The sequence below is a fragment of the Galeopterus variegatus genome, unplaced genomic scaffold, assembly GCF_000696425.1.
Source record: "Galeopterus variegatus unplaced genomic scaffold, G_variegatus-3.0.2 Scaffold2656, whole genome shotgun sequence".
NCBI classification, from domain to species: domain Eukaryota; kingdom Metazoa; phylum Chordata; class Mammalia; order Dermoptera; family Cynocephalidae; genus Galeopterus; species Galeopterus variegatus.
In genome coordinates this window covers 186,610-204,681 of record NW_007728767.1, presented here as the reverse complement: position 1 = coordinate 204,681, position 18,072 = coordinate 186,610, and the positions used below count along the sequence as shown (strand labels likewise).

Genomic DNA, 18,072 nt, shown 5'->3' with positions numbered 1-18,072 from the left:
TATCCTGCTACTGTGCTGAACTCTTTTATCACCTCTAAGAGTTTTTGGGGTTTTTTTTTTGTCTTTTGTCTTTTTCCGTGTCCAGCAACGGATCGCAACCCTCAGTGTTGCCCCCGTACCGGACTGGGGACCGGCAACGGGACTGCAACCCTCGGTGTTGCTCCCGCGCCTCGCTCAGCCAGTGAGCAGGAACCGGTCTGTATGTGGGATCCGAACCCTCGGGCGGGAGCGCCGCCACGCTTCCCAAGCGGCGCACTATCCAGTGCGCCACCGGGCCGGCCCCAGAACCACAGTCTTAACCAATAGACAATACTGACAATTAAACGTTGGACTACCTAGGTTGGCCCTCTATTTTTCTTATGTTTGTTATTGCTTCCCAACTATCCTTCCATCTTTTTTATCTTTTTGCAATACTTTCTCATTCCACTATATAATAGCTGTGTGATCTTGTATAAGTTATTTCCCATTTAAGTCTTTGTTTTCTTACCTATACACGTAAAAGTTAATTTACAGGGTTGTAAAATGTTAGTACCCTTTCTTAACCCTATGAAAGAATAATCTGATAAGGTTAGAAAAGTGCCTAGTCCAGAACTGCTATTACTGTTACCACCACCACCACTACAAGGTTCAAAAAGTTCATGGAACATTTGTACTATCTTTTAATTCAATTTTTCCATGAACTTCTTTCTTGAAGCACCTTCATACCACTACTACTTTATTAACACTGGTACTATATAACAGCCTGTGAAACACCTGCTTGATCAAGGGGGTAAGCAAGTTAATCCAGCTGGGCCAATCTGTCCCTTCCCCTAAGATGTCTGGACTTGGGACCAAAAAAGAGGTCTCTATAATCTCTTTCCAGTAGTTGAACTAGTAAGACATGGAATTTTCAGAGTCATTTAAAAGTATCAGAGCTATACCTCAGTCTTTTTTACGGAATGAAACACAGCTGAGAAAAAACAGGACATTTCTACTGGCTGATTATTACTCACACCCGGACTATGATGGAATGCACAAAATTTCTAGACTTATTCCTAGCAAATACCAAGCTTGGGAGTTTTGCAGATTACACTTCTCTATTAAATGCTCACATCTTCCTTCCCTCATCAATTCTTTCAGGCTACAGCTCTCCTTGGACTGAATAAGAAATTGAGAATCACCTCAAATGTCAACAGGCAGCTCTAAAGCCTTAAGTTGATCTTTCCCTGACAGCACAACCACTGCTATTCTTTTTGTTAGTCTCCACATTCAATGCTATTTTCAGTCTTTTTACCACACTGGTCTTGTATTAGCTCCATGTGAAACCAGTGTGGCAGACGGGCTCTACGTTAGATGCCATGATTCCCACCTCAGGGTATTCACACCCTTGGATAATCCCCTCTCCTTGTGTGGGAGTATGACCTGTGACTTGCTTCTAACTTCAAGAATATGGCAAAAGTGATAGGATGTCTGTGATTACATTCCATAAGAATATAATGCCTTTCTTGCAAGAAGGCAAGACCCTCTCTTCCATACTGGCTTTAAAGAAGTTGCCATGAGTGTGAACTACCTATGAAGAAGGCCATGGGGTAAGCAATTTAAGGTAGTCTCTAGCTGACAACCAGCAAGAGTCCAACAGCCTGCAAAGAACTGCATTCTGTCAACAATCACGTGAGCCTAGAAATAGATCTTTCCCCAACTGAGCTTCCGAAAGACTCAGCCCTGACCAACACCTTGAATACAACCTTGCAAAGGACCCAGCTAAGCTGTGACTAAACTCCCGACCTACAGAAACTGTGAGTTAATAACTGTGTGTTGTGTTAAGCCATTAAGTTTGTGGTAATCTGTTATGCAGCAATAGATAATTAATGTACCAAGCTAGGATCTCAGCTTATACAATTCGCTCATTACAAAAAATATTTATTGAGCACCACCTACTAAATGCCATGTAACAATATAATTCTAGGCACTGGGGATGTAGTAATAAATGAGACAGAGAAAGGGCTTGTTCAAGTCAGTTAATAAAATAAATATCTAACATAAAGTCAACTAGTGATGGGACTATTTCAGCAAGAACTGAATGGGGTGAAAAAGCATGCCATGAAAAGATCCTCTGGGGAGAGTACTCGAAGTAGAGGAAATAGCAAGACTTAAAGCCTGGATGCAGGAGTACGCCAAGTCCAAGGAATAGAAAAAGTCTGAGGACTGATCATATAGAGTCTTGAAGAAATCTAACTGTGAAAGCAAGTTTTTAAAGTGTTTTCAGTAGGGACTGACATGATTTGATTCAGTTTTTAGAGGTCACTCTGGATACTGTGTAGAAAACATAAGAGGATGGGGAAAGAGAGGCAGAGAAGCCAATCAGAAGACTACTTAAGGTGAGATGATGATGGTCTGTCCTAAAGTACTGGTGTTAGAGATGGTGAGAGGTTATATAGTATCAAGACATATTTTGAAGGAGAGAACTGAACTTAGGCCACCAGAGGTGGGAAGAGTGGTGTCAGCAAGAAGTTGGTAAAGGGCCACAAAAAATGATTACATTGTGTAATGCTGAATATACTAATTATCACGATTTGAGCATCACATATTGCACACAGGTACTGATATTCAACGCTGTACCCCACAGATATGTACAATTATGTTTCAACAAAAAGAAAAGATATATTTGGAAGGTACAACAGACAGCATTTGCTCATAGCTCAAATATAGGACTGAAGAGAGAAGAATAAAAGATGACTTCTAGGTTTAGTGCATAAGCAATTACATGAATGATGGTACCATTTACTTCAGGAGGAAAACTGGAGAAAAAACTGATTTGATGGGGAAAAATCAAAAGTTCTGCTTAGACTTATTACATCTGATATGTTTATTATACATTCAAGTGGAAATGTCAAGTAGGAAAGTGAATACACAAGTCTAAAACTCAAGGGAGAGGTTGACTCGAGCTCAAAATGTGAGCATCAGATTACAGATGATTTTAAGATATGTACAGTAAGAGAGCATATAAAGAAAGAATATAGATAAAGAAAACATCCAAGGACTGAGTAAGCCAGCAAAGAGACTGAGCAAGAATAGCCAGTGATACAGAAGAACCAGGAGAGTGTAGTGTCTTAGAAGCCAAACAGAGAAAAAGTTTTGAATGGGAGGGAAAGAGATCAGCTATATTAATTACTGATGAGCACTGAGTATCAGTACCTGTGTGCAATTTGTGATGCTCAAAGATGAAGACTGAGAATGACCATTCAGTCTGTAAGAAAGTAGTCAACAGTAATCTTGATAAGTTAAATGATGGCAAGAAAAACTAGAAAGGAGACAAGAAATAATGGGAAATAAAGATGTGGAGATGATCATAAAGGACAATCCAATAATAGGACCAGAGGAAATAGTGCAGTAAATCAGGGGTGGAGGTGTGTGAATGAGGTCAAGAGAGGAATTCTTTTTTAACTTTTTTATTTAGTATGAGCAGTATTATGACATGCTTGTATGCTGTCAGATACAGTCTGGTAGAGAGCGGAAAATATAATGCTGGAGAAAGGGATGATAATTGTAGGAACAAAGTTCCTGAACAGACAAAAAGGAATAGCATCTAGTGCAAACATGAAGCTTAGGCTTTAGACAAAATGGAGACAAGTCATTCACCAGAAAGGCAGAGTGTATACGTGGATGCTTATAGTGAACAATGAATTAAAATAAGCCACTTAAGTGTTATATCACCTATACAACAAAACACTAAATTCAAAATCCAATATTCCTTCTAAGATTAAAACCTTTAAGAAGGAAACACAAAGCTAACATAACATTTTAATTACTAAATTTAGTTACATGCAAATTAGGAAGAGAGAAAATTTATTTTAATTCTTCTCAGAGTAAAACCTACCTGGACTCTCCACTCTCTTATAGTGGTATGGATTGATACAAACTTCTTTTTGCTTAGATCCAAAAGGAAATTCACAAATATCCAATGGCTTTAGCTCATGATGACTCTGTAAATCAGGCCAGCGCCAAACACGACAATATATAACGTGGGGTAAGCCTTTTCTGTGAGAAACTTGCAGGCGTCCATCTAAAGATCTGGGAATAGTAACACATTTGCTCGGCTGTCCTGGACTGCTCAAGGCTTTCTCCAGTTCCTCCATGGCACCCTTTTTCTTTTTTAGCTTTTTCACCAAAGCATCGACTGCCTTTTCTGCCCATTTCTCCTCCTCATCACCTTGCTTCCAGCCCAACAATCGTTTTACTGCTGGACTAGTAAAAGAAAACAAGCTGGCCATTGACGTCATTTGATACAAATCTTCAGAGACCTTCCTGTAACTCAAAGTCAGAAGCTACTGAAAGGACAGATCCCAGCTGAAAAGTCATATACAGGTCCTAAGCAGTTCTGATTTAAAAAGGAGAAGTAACATTTATCTTCAGAAGTACCATATGCTTCTTTCATTGGTTCAAGTTCTGTAGAAAAAGGGAAAAAGGGTCTTAATTTAAATCAATTCAACTTACATACATTTAGATCAAGTAATTGAAAAGCATGTTATTTTTAAATAAGAGCAGAAAAGTATTACAAAGTAAAACAAAAAACAGAAGTCTCTAAAGATATTTTCTCTGAAAGTTCTGTAACCACTCACTTCCTCCTTAACATGAACAAATAATTCACTAGCAATGCCAAATGATAACCAAAAGCAAAAACAAGCTGTTCTACGTTCTCTATTATCAAAAAAAAAAAAAAAAGCCTCTGGACTTTACTTCTTTTGGTCAGGCCACTAAGCCCTAAAATAGTCTTCCGAGATTTGATTCTGAAGTACTTTTCTTCATTGAAATCCATTTACATGCTATGTCAATTTTGAACTTGATATGTCCTGATCTAAACAAAAGCTTTAAAAGAAATCTAGCTCTTCCCAAAGATTATTATTATTCTCTTTTAAAATTTTCCATAGACATGTAAGATTTGGGCAAAAGCCATGCTACTACTCAAGTCACATTATTGGATGCAAATTGTATTAAAGGTTGTCATAAGATGTACCAAACCCTCAAATAAATCATAACACATATAACTGCTAGACAAGTGGCAAGTATCTATTTTTAAAACTAAGAATGCTGAATAGGTTTAAAGAAAATTAATAATTTAACCCAAAAAAGGTCAGCTTATCACTGTATAATATCTGTTGGCTTCTGTAATACTTTAAGCCTATTAGTTAAGGAACCTGCTCCAGGCAAACTACCGTTCCACACCATTAAGAAGCTCTTGGTGATGATGACAAGAGGAAGGGATGTGCAGTGTTAGTCCACTGATAAGAGTGGGTAAGATCCCCTGTAGATCGCTACACTGCCAAGTACAGATAATGAGCAGCTAATGAAATTGCAAGAATAATGTTTGGAAAAAGGATATCAGTAACCAAAGATGGTTTCTTTCTTGTGCCTAAAATAGCCAAATAATGCTGTAACTTTGCCTTTGACAATTCTAGCATCAGGACTATTCTGGATTAGGGTGCACCTTCCCAGAAGAGAACACAAATGCCCTGTTAAAACTCAGGTAAACACAAAGTAAAGTGAAACTGAGTTAAACTCAACAAATAATCCTTGATTACTTATAATGTGCCATGTATTGTGAACAGCCATGATGGGGCTTTAAAAGGAAAAATGTTACACCAAATAGGTTTCATCTAAAAAGCCAACAGATTCATTCACTCAAGATATACTTACTGAAGGCCTACTAGGTGCCAGGCATTATTCTGAGTGCTGGCTATCCTGTCTGCTATGCTGGAAACATGGGGGAAGCATGCATGAAAGGAAGATATACGCCTTACCTGGGGGTATCGTGCCTTGTCTTGCCTTCTCCGGCCCTATGTAGGATGATCTTTGCCAGGCAAGCAAAACTGGTTACATTAAACTAGAGAAATATAACGAGAATGAAAGTGTGTTTTTTCAGAAACAAGTCAGAGTATAAAGTGCTTGCTATATGCTAAACAAACTGTAAAAAGGGCCCACTTCAGTTCTAGGTACTTCAAGGATGTAGGGTAAAATCCATCTGGGTCAGACAGTAAAGGCATAGTTTGGTTGTGTGAGATGAGAAGGAAAATCTCAAAGGTAAAGAGACAAAAAAATATGTAGGTAGACAAGAACAGAATATTTTCCTAGGATAGAGAAGAGACAGGCCTGGCTGACTGAGATCTTATTCAGGAATACTGGAATAAAATGGGCACTGGACAGGGCAGTGCATGTGCTGAGAGTGTGTGCTCACACACTCCCTGAAGAGAGTATGAAGAGATAAGCCGAGGATGAAGGAGGAAAAGTAGAGGAGCTTGAAGACCAGAATTCAGAATACACACTTCATTCTAAATTTAGCAGTAAGTACAGAAACAATACAATTAACTGTGATAAAAAGGGCTTACATATGATAGAAGAACCCTATGCAGCCATTAAAAAGAATAAGGTGGATACTGTAACTTTGGGCAAGGTCATTTACCTCTATGTCTGTTTCCTCATCTATAAAGTAGGAATAAGTTACAGATAAATCATTTAGAACTGTGCAGAGTGTACAGAAAGTACTTAATAAATGTTAACTACTAATCATCATTATCATCATTATTAAGTACTAACCATATCATTTCACAATAACATGAAAAAAAGGAAAAGTTATTTATGTGTGTAAACACAGAGAACAAGTGCTACATACTACATTACCCATTGTGCTCACCTCTAAGGAGAGGCATGGAATGGAGGAGAGGCAGAAGAAAGGGGTCCTGCAAGATTTGTTCTACATAATTCTGTATAGTTTTAACCTTTTAACAAAGGGTATTTATTAAACCATCACTTGCACAATGCTAAAATAAAAACAGTAGCTGGTACAAAAACCAAGTGAAACTTATGCTAGGATGGTGGTTACCCTTTGAAGGGAAAGATGGGATTAGTAACTAGAAGGAAACCTGAGGGGCTTCTGCTGTTCTGGTAGAGTTCTGATTCTTGCTCTGGGTGGTTACATGGGAAAGTTGAGTTTGTGAAAATTCAGTTGGTTGGATACTTCATATTAATATAGAAAGAGCTTCCACATTCTTTTCTACTGCACAAAATACCAGTACAGAAGTAATCTTACAATTATTTCATTCCCCTGCTCAAAAGTCATCTGGTGTCTTCCCATTACACTCAAAACCAAACTCCTTAACACTACTTTATAGGATCTACATGTTCTGGCTCTTGGCTTCTCCTCCAAACTCATTTCTTAATCATTCTCCTAGCAAACGGTACTTAACCACACTTGACTTCTTTCCATTTCTCAAGTATTCCAAAGTATTTAAGTTCTTTGTACTTCAAGTTCCCTCACCTGGAATTCTCTTCACCCAGATTTTACCATAGGTTACCCTCTCAATTCAGTTGCTCAAGTCACTTACCGAAAAAGGAATTCCCTGACCACTTACCTAAAATAGCACATATCCCACTCCCACATCATTCTCTATCCCCTGACCCTGTTCTAATTATTTCAGAAATGAGACAATGCAGTACTTTTTTAAAAATGTTTTTTCTAACTATAAAATATACACATCTATAATCACATCATTAACATTTAGCATAATTACTTCCTTACACATTTGTGTATATATACAGACTTCCTTGCATATGTGTATATATACAGACTTTCCTACCACCACCAATGATTGAGAATATACCATAATAACTACTTAGTATTCTGCATTTTCCACTTAACACAATAAGCATGTGCCCTCCCCCTCACTCCAATTAAATGTTTTTAATGGCCCGACCAGATTTCCACTCATCCTCTCCCTTAATATTTAACATCTAGGCTTCTTTTTTTTTTTTTTTCCTTTTTGTCTTTTTTCGTGTCCGGCAACAGATGGCAACCCTCAGTGTCGCACCCGTACCGGACCGGGACCGGCAACGGGATCGCAACCCTCGGTGCTGCGCCCACACCTCGCTCAGCCAGTGAGCGGGAACCGGTCTGTATGTGGGATCCGAACCCTCGGCGGGAGCACCACTGCGCTCCCAAGCGGCGCACTGTAGCAGTGCGCCACCGGGCCGGCCCAACATCTAGGCTTCTAAATTAATGAAACTATCTATAATAAAAATTAAAATGTTAAACTGAAATTATATACCTATATAATGTATCCATTTTCTCCTATAAGCATTTCTGTATAATATATCATGTTCAAAATACCTTGGTTATATCAAACTAAAAAGCTTCTGCATAGCAAAAGAAACAATTAACAGAGCAAAAAGACAACCTACAGAGTGGGAGAAAATACCTGCAAACTATGCATCCAACAAAGGATTCATATCCAGAATACACAAGGAACTCAAACAACTTAACAGTAAAAAAAGAAATAACCCAATTTAAAAATGGGCAAAGGAGCTGGAAAGGCATTTTTCAAAGGAAGATATAAGAATGGCCAGCAGACACATGAAAAAATGCCCAAAATCACTCAGCATCAGGGAAATGCAAATCAAACACACATTGAGATATCATCTCACTCCAGTTAGACTGGCTATTACCAAAAAGACAGAAAAACAAATGCTGGCAAGGATGCGAAGAAAGGGGAACCCTCCTACACTGTTAGTGGGACTGTCAATTGGTAAACCCATTATGGAAAACAGTATGGAGATTCCTCAAACAACTACAGATAGAATTGCCATATGATCCAGCAATCCCACTGCTGAGTATATACCTAAAGTAATGGAAATCATCATGTCAAAGAGATACCTGCACTCCCATGTTTATCGCAGCTCCATTTACAATAGCCAAGAGTTGGAAGCAACTTAAATGTCCATCATCAGATGACCAGATAAGGAAAACTTGGTATACTACTCTGCCATAAAAAAGAATGAAATAGTGCCATTCGCAGCAACATGGATAAACGTAGAGAAAATTATGTTAAGTGAAATAAGCCAGGCACAGAAAGAGAAATACTACACATCCTCACTTACAAGTGGGAGCTAAAATAAAAATAAACAAATAAATAAAAAAAGAAAGACACAACAATCATAATAATACATTGAACTTCCAAAAGGAGAGAACAGAACTGAGGGTACCAGTGGTGGGAAAGGAGAAGAGAAAGGGGAAGAGGGTGAAAGGGAAAAATTCGTAAAGGGCCACAAAAATCTATTACATTGTATAATAATGAATATACTAATTATTCTGATTTGAACATCACATATTGCACACAGGTATTGATAGTCAATGCTGTACCCCACAGATACATACAATCGGTTATGTTCCAATAAAAAATAAATTAAAAAATAAAAATAAAAATAACACCTTGGCCCACAAGTTGAAACAAGAGTATCACAGAGGCTGACAAACAGCAATAGATACATTTTACTGTCCTCATAAGTCCTTGGTTATGAAAAAATTTATTATGTATATAAAAAATGGAATAAGATACCAAACTTTCTCTGATTTGCATATATTAGCAAATGCTACCCGAGCCACAAGTGAATTTGCAATACCCTTGAAAGTAAGAGTATTTTTAGGTTTTCCAGAAACCAAATAGTTTCATTTTATGAGTCTCTTATCGAAAAGTTGATTGAATTTTTCATGTCCTCTTTGCCTTTCCCTAAATAAAACAAGTTTAGAAACACTGAGAATGCCCATCTTCAATTCGATCAGCTCTTGTATACATAACAGTACATAATACTCTTCTACATTATCTCATTATCTCTAAACTTATCCTAATAATAGAGAAAGTCCCAAAAGGCTATGCTCAGCAACTGCAACAGTCTTTATAAGTTACAGATTACCGGACAGTTAAATTTTGGTCCTCTGTACTCCCTCTACCTTTCTACAATGCTTTCAGGGTCAACTAAAGCAAAAATACAACCAGAGCTAAACTTAATCTCAGTCTTACAGCCTTATTTACACAACACATAATAATTGAGTGCCTGCAAAGGGCAAGACACTAAGCTAGATACTAAAGGACTGAAATAACTCAGATCCAGACCTTAACTCTAAAGAATTACAAATTAATAGAACTAAAATGTGTCCATACCTACCTACAATACAAAATTGGAGAGAGGAGACACCCTAAGGGTATAAAGGGTGCTAAAAGGAATTCAGGGGATGGCCTTTGGGAAGGAGGGTGAAGGGAGACATAAAGCATGAAGTAGCTATATCTTGGGCATAAATGTTAATGTTTACCTATCAGGATGAGGAAGTATTACAGATCAGTTTGCTGGAACAACAGAACTGGCTGGAACGATAGAACTGGCTAGAAATATACAATAAAGCTAATCCACACGGGGATATTAACATATGTATTATAACACATAAAATCACCAGATTTGAAGTCTAATGAATGCAGGTTCAGATTCTGAATCTAACACTTACACTTAAAATCTCCATTTTTCAGGCCGACCCTGTGGCTCACTCGGGAGAGTGTGGCGCTGGGACCCCGAGACCGCGGGTTCGGATCCTATATAGGAATGGCCGGTGCACTCACTGGCTGAGCAGGGTGCGGGCGACAGCAAGCCAAGGGTTACAATCACAAAACAAAAAATCTCCATTTTTCTCACTTTGTATAATCATACCACGGCCCTAAAGAGATGTAAGAATTAAATGAGGTAAACATTTAACTCAGTGCCTAGTGCAATACTCAGTAAACGGGAACTGTAGTTATTATTGCTGTAACAATCACAAACATTTTTGATATCAGGCTGAGAATTTTTTAGTTGTACATGTATCTTTTTTTTTTTCCTTTTTGTCTTTTTTTTACTGACCGGTAACAGGATCGCAACCCTCTGTGTCGCGCCCGTACCAGGGACCGGCAACGGGATCGCAACCCTTGGTGTTGCGCCCGCACCACGCTCAGCCAGTGATCGGGAACCGGTCTCCACATGGGATCCGAACCCTCGGCAGGAGCGCCACCGCCACACTCCCAAGCAGCGCACTCTCCAGTGTGCCACCGGGCCAGCCCTGTACATGTATTTTTTAATCATCACCAGGATTTACTGAATATGTCCCATAGCTGCCCTGTTCAGGGCACTCGAGATACTTAAGAGAACATTCCACATTAAATATGTGCATTTCTGGCTACACATGGTTTTTGAAGTGTTACAAACATCTTAAAGTTTTTTTTTTTTTTTTTTTGTCTTTTTGTCTTTTTGTCTTTTTTCCGTGTCCGGCAACGGATCGCAACCCTCAGTGTTGCCCCCGTACCAGACCGGGGACCGGCGACGGGATCGCAAGCCTCGGCGTTGCTCCCGCGCCTCGCTCAGCCAGTGAGCGGGAGCCGGTCTGTACGTGGGATCCGAACCCTCGGACGGGAGCGCCGCCGCGCTTCCCAAGCGGCGCACCACCCAGTGCGCCACCGGGCTGGCCCATCTTAAAGTTTTGAATCTTCAATTTTCTTTTCAAATGTCAGAAAACATACACACACTCAAACACACACACTTTCTGTAGTCCTTTGTTAAGATCACAGGCTCAAGCTACACGGCCATGGTGCCTCGTGGTTACAACAGCCTGTCTCGTATAGGAAGCCCTATGGAGTATCAGGAGGGGATTTTAAATATACAGCTGGGTTACTTTACTTCAACAAAATACAAAGCCATCTACTTTAAGAGACATGATTATTTTATGAACCATAAAGAAAGAAAAAACTGCAGATTAAACTACCACACAATGCTTTCTTATCACTTAAAATTTTTCTTCACAATATAGTCCTGCCATAAAACTGTAGTTCTAAAGAGTGCTCCAGGGGCTTCTGGTCAAGATGGCGGAGTAGACAGTCCCTAGTGTCACTCTCTCACACAAATCAACAAATTTATAACTATTAAAAAGCAACGACAGTCAAGTTGCGGGAGGAGACCTATGGAGTTCATGAGAGCAGGAGAAGCCACAATGAGAGAAAGAAAGGACAGCTCCCACCATTTCAAGCCCCGGCCACTTCAAGGCTGGAGCTGGTGAGCACACAGAGCAAGAGCTGGCAAAAGCCACAGCTTTCTGCCCTTCGTTATGAAGTTGCTTGGACGCGGCAGGGGAGAAGAGAGCCTTGGTAGCCCTCAGGCCAGGGTTCCTGTGGACCCACATAGGAGCAAGGAGCCACAGACAACTGAAAAAAGGAGCTACTCAGAGGCCAGTGAGTCACTGCAAGGGATGGGTGCACGGCCCAGCCCATCCCATGGGAAGTGTTTGGAGTGCAGGTGTGGTGGGGGAGATGGGCCCACCAGGAGAACATTGTGGCACAGCATGGACAGCTGATCTGCCTTCCAATCAGCGCAGGACCATTGAGTGGAGACTGGTCAGGAGTATAGACCTGGAGGGTGTGCAGTTTGCTGAAAAGTCTTAGCCTCAGACCAGAGTTTCCACCCAACCCAGGTGTACCGCACCTCACAAGACCTAGAAGTACATATAAGATCAACCATGAAAGCCTGAGCTGCACAAAAAGCTTTCCCCAGGGAATCAGCAGCAAAGCAGTAATTTAATTTAGCTCAACCACAGTGCTCAAGTGCTGGTCCCCACAGGAAGTTTCCCCATTTTAGAAGTAAGCAATGGACAACAAATTAGTTCCAGGGCAGGGTTTAAGTGGTGGGAACAGCGAATAATTCAACATAGAACCAAAAGAAAAAGAAAATACCCACAGATCGGAGACAAAGTTTGATATTAACTAGTAAAGGTCTCACATCACCTATAAAACCTAAAAGGACCGGAAGTCCATTGGGCTCTCAAGCCAGGGAGGGGGAAGAGCTGTGGGCCTCAGCCATGACCCACCACCACCCTCAACCAGCCCAGTGATGACCACCGAGCTGCCAAAGAAAGCACCCCAGGCTCCCGAGCCAGGGTGGCAGGGGACCAAGGGCTTCAACCACACTCCCCTGACATCTGCATCTAGCCCAGCAATGACTGAGCCACTGCTGGAAGCCCCCTGGTCTCCCCCGCAAGAACGAGGGGTGTGACATGGGCCTCAACTACGCCCCCCCTTCCTTTCTCCTTTTCCTACTCTATTTCCTTCCCCCTTCTTCTCTCCCCCTCCCCCCCCAACTGCTCTGCAACATCTTGGAATGTAAAAAAATATTATTTAAAAATTTTTTTTAAAAAAAGAGTGCTCCAGGATGGTGTTTGAAGTTACTGACATCCATCCTGCAAATTTTGATAGTGGTGCTTGCTTGACCTTCCCAGAGGGTGTAAATGAAGATTTGCAAATAACAACTAGGAAAATATTTTAATTGGCAATTAATCAACATAAAAAGTTACAACAATGCCCATGACAAGACTAAAATGACAGAAATAGAAACAGCAAATGCAGAGCAATTCACATAATAAGGACAACATCAAAACTGCCATCTGGCCAAAAGCAATACTCAGATGCCATTGATTGTAAGACATGCCAACTTTAGAGATGTTACAAGGTGAAAAAAAAATGCACATCTTAGAAAAAATATGGCAGTTTTTTCTTTTCTTCTCTCCCAAAGTCTTTTCTGATGGTCCCCATCACTTTCCATCAGTATCTGTTGTTCTTCCCCTCTTTTGTTCTCATTCCTTTGACTCTTTTTTTTTTTGCCTCCGCTTTCTTCATTCCTCATAGCTTCTCCTACATTCCTCAGTGTTGGTTTTGGAGAAGTCTGGCTACAATCTAATGATGTATAAACTACCTAATGAGAATGAACTTTCCTTCCTCATCAAAAAGAACTCAATTATCATAGAGTATATAATTTGCCTCTTTGGTACTTTCAGGTGCTCCAGGGCTTGCTTACCTCTGAGTTCTCTACTAAGTCAAAGGGAAGATGCCTTTGACAGCCCACATATATAAGACAATGCCCTAGATAAAAACCTGACTTCCAAGCAGGTTCTATTTTCCCCTCTGCCATTCTCACCCTGGACCATCTAACAAACTTATTCTAAGGTACACCACTGGGAATAATATATATTTGTTATTATTTTTAAAAGGTGATATACCTAAGTTCCTAAGAAAACCAAAAAATTGGTAGGCTTCAAGGAACTTAAATCATCAAGTTATGTTCTTTTGCTATAAACTTCCATAAGAAGCTATTTCCAAACAATTATTTATAAATGTTAAAGTCTTATTTCAATAGCATAATCAGAGATACAAGACACCTTCAGAGAATTTCTACTTTTAGCTTAAAACCAGAGAATTCCCCAAAACCTAAATTCCTATTAGAAAACACACAGTATAATCTATACTAAGTGTGTCTGCCAATTTTCATCAATACTGCAGTATGAATGAATATAATTAAATCTGAGTGATCAAACACTTTCAAACTCAGATTTTTTTTTTTTTTTTTTTTTTTTTTTAAAGATAACCAGCAAGAGGATCTTAACCCTTGACTTGGTGTTGTCATCACCACGCTCTCCCACATGAGTTACCCAGCCATCCCTATATAGATATCCAAACCCGTGGCCTTGGCGTTATCAGCACCACACTCTCCTAAGTGAGGCACAGGCTGGCCCCCCAAACTCAGATCTATTTAGGAGACCATAAATGGAACAGAAAAGAAGAGGAATTACACCAATGGAACTGGAAAGTGGGAGAAGAAAAAAGTAAAAAGATTAAGTACTTGTGAATAAGAAAGCTTAAGATGGAATTAACCTACTGCAAGTGGCCAGTAACAGACAAAAAAGGGACAGCATAGCAAGTATGCAAAAATACCTAGCTCAGACAAACACCATGCTCCCCCCAACAGAAATAATCTGCAACTAAGTGAACAAAAGCCTTAAGGAATAACTGCTTATTATTTAACATGAATTTTGAGAGTGACTACCAAAATATTGAACACCAAATAGAAACAATCTATAGTTTACAGTCTGCTTGATAAGAAAGGACAAGAACAAGGAAAACCAAGTATCACTAAGTCAAATGAGGCAGCTAATTGTGAAGCAAAAGTGAAAGGCACCATCATAGAATGAAGGCCAAACAGAAAAAGACAGTGAATACAAGGCTAAGGAGTCAGACTGCTAGAAGTAATCTTATGTACAATGTAGTATTCTATCTAAGCAGAAAGATATGTTCAAAGAGGCATTTCAAGAAGACAAAAATGGCAAGAGTACATGACCAAGTAAGAGACTAACTAGGGGGCCAAAGAGGATGTAGATGGAAAACATGGTAGTAAGCCAACTTTGAGAGGAATACACACATCAGGGTGATGGTACACAGACCAGGGTAGTAACTGTAGTAGAGATAGAAAAGGAAGAGATTTGAGAGACATTATGAATAAACAATCAATAGGATTTTGTGACCAACTAGAATAGAAACAGAGAGCAAGCTAGAACGGTAAAGGTTTAAAAGCTGGAAGAATGAAGTCCTCACTTACCGAAAAAGAGGAATTACAGTTAAGACCAAAATTGTGGTATGAAGGTGATAATGAAGGGGCACTGACATACATCCAAGAAGATATAAAACTAAAGCTCAAAAGAGAAGGAATAAATAATTACATTTGGAGGTTCATATGAATAGAACTGAAAGTTGAATCTGTGACAGTAAATAATTGATTTATTCAAATTGTATTGGGTGTCTACTATATGCAAGGAATACTCCATGCTATGAACTCAGACTTAAAAGAGTAATGGGGGGAAAAAAGAAGGTGCTATAACGAGCTTCATATGCCGCTTAGCATACCACTTAGTTTTACCCTAGATTTATTTCCATGATAGCCAAAAGAGAGAGGGCATTAAAAGAGTAAAAAAAAAATGTGTAGCAAGCGCAAATGTCCAGGAATTGAGCAAACAGGAATATGTGCTACTTCTTACATCGAAAACTGTATGGACTTAACAACTATGAACAAACGCACTATCTGCTATTATGGTGGCCTTTTATAGTTTACCTCCGGTTTATGGAGACCTGATTTGCTAATACACTTTTATTGATGTATTTTGTCATTTCTTGGAGCACTGACGTCAGAGCTAGAAACAAAACCAGGATAACAATAAGACTTAAAAATCTGTGTGTGTGTTAGGTTCCCTGAAATTCTGAAAAATTACAACTATTGATTGAACAACACAGATCACCACTCTGAAATCTAAAGCTATGTATTGGTACCTCGGCCATAAATGAAAACCTTATGAATTAAGAAATACTGTGTGAATCTACACATTACAAAACACACACACACACACACACACACACACACACAGACACACGCACACACCCTTTACTTCTCTTTCGGCCCAAGCAGCCCTTCTTCAGGGAAGAAGGACCATCCCAGACCATCCATTTTAGGTGAAATCCACCTATTATATACTTACTGCATCACATACCTCTACTCTGTAGCACTCACTATACCTATATTTTTACACTTATCTGTCCAATCTTGCCTCACAAGAAGAGCCATATCTGTTTTCACTCATCACCTTAAGCCTAGTGATACATATGCTCAATAAATATTTGTTTAATGAATTAAAGAAAATGTGTATACAGTTTGTGAAAGAACATTAGCTCTGGAGGTGGAGTTAGGAACACTTTTCACTTTCTGCTTCATACAATTCTGTACTTTTAAAAGTAAATCTACTTCTTGTACAGATAGGGGAAAAACAGGTTTTAAAACCAAAGTGGAGCTGTGCCTCAGCCATATTAAAATCCTTACTAAAGAGAGGATTTGCATTATCAAGAGACATTCCTATTTCAAAAAAATTCTCTGCAATATATGTAGGGTTATAGAAATTTAGAGGTTGAAATTAATTTAAGGAAAATCAATCAGAAATTGAGGCAAATACTTCCATAACTATAGAACTCTAGGTAAGTCAACAGGAAAACAGAAAAGACTATCATACAGTATGCTTACATGAAAGTACATGTGCATTAACTGAAATAGCAGCTATAAATAGTCATGGATCATTAAACATTTACTGAGCACCTACTATGTAACAGACATTATGCAGGGATTCATCAGGACTTTGATGTAGATTATGCAGTTTATTCACTGCATAAAGGGTGAAAGAGTAACTAAGGGTGCCTTTTTCTAAGTCCCATACAAAGGTATAATCTATGAGTGAGCACTGGGGATAACAAAAATGCAAACAGTACTGGGATCAGAGAAGGTCTCAGGTATTAACAGAACACAGAGGAAAGACATCTAATATAGGAATCTAACATGTTTAATAGTGTGTCCTCTTACTACAAATAAGATATTGCTCTTCAAAACAATGAAATAAAACTCTGGAAACATTAATCCTGCTCCCAATAAGTATTAGTGAAAATTCATTCTTCAAAATCATTTATCTTCCTGTACTGGAATGTCTTTTTCACTTCAGATTTTACAAATGTCATTTTCTGCCTGTACCACTTTCCTCAAGCCCCAACCACTAATTTCTAGCTCTCTCACCATTCAGATCTCAGCTTTAGCTACCATCCCAGAGACATTCCCTGATCACTCCATACCCTATATAAAGTAGGTTTTCTCCAATCTCTAATCTAATACTAGGTTCACTTCTTCACTGTATTAACCAGTTTGGAATAATTTGTTTACTTGATTTTTGTCTCTCCCACTAGAATGTAATCTTTAAGAAACAGTACCATGAATATTGAAATAACTTATTAATTCAAGTAATTCATTCAAAAGAATATTTATTGAGATAGCATTCTAGGAGCTGGGAATAAAAAGTGAATGAAGGGGACCAAAACCCCTGTCCTCATGTAGCTTACATTCCAGTGGAGGGAGGCAGACAAAATATAATAAATGATATATTATGTTTATTAGGTGAAAAGTGCTATGAAGAAAATTACAAAGCAGGGGAAGTTAGATGGGGAGTACTGGGGGAGAAATGTAATTTTAAACAAGGGGGTTGGACTGGTCCTCACTGAGAAGGTGTCAACTAAGTTAGAATTTTAAGGAACTAAGAGAATGAGCCAGGCAGATATCTGGTGGAAACCATACAGGCAAAAGCAATAGATAATGCAAAGATTCTGAGGTGGGAGCATGCCTAATACACTCAAGGAACTGAAAGACCAGTGTAGCCTGAGAATAAAGTGAACAAGGGGCAGAACAGTAAGGAATGGGGTCAAAGAGATGAGAGCCAGACTGGCCTTGGGCTTTAGCTTTTACTATAAGTAAAATGTGGACCTAATGGAGAACTCAGAATGGGAACACATTTTCTGATTTACATTATTAAAGAATTACTCTGGCTGGTGTGTTGCGCGACAAGGG

General features: G+C 39.1%; 1 protein-coding gene across 1 annotated transcript in view; it reads right to left on the bottom strand.

The window, feature by feature from the left end:
• The window catches only part of SMAD5 (SMAD family member 5), a 54,874-nt gene that overhangs the window by 31,310 nt on the left and 5,492 nt on the right, over window positions 1–18,072 (bottom strand). The window contains exons 2-3 of the mRNA XM_008582512.1: window positions 5,778–5,860; window positions 3,857–4,425 (exon numbers count right to left, since the gene is read on the bottom strand). Coding sequence (XP_008580734.1) covers window positions 3,857–4,259 — 403 coding nt within the window. The 5' untranslated portion in view covers window positions 4,260–4,425; window positions 5,778–5,860. The remainder of the gene's footprint in view (window positions 1–3,856; window positions 4,426–5,777; window positions 5,861–18,072) is intronic.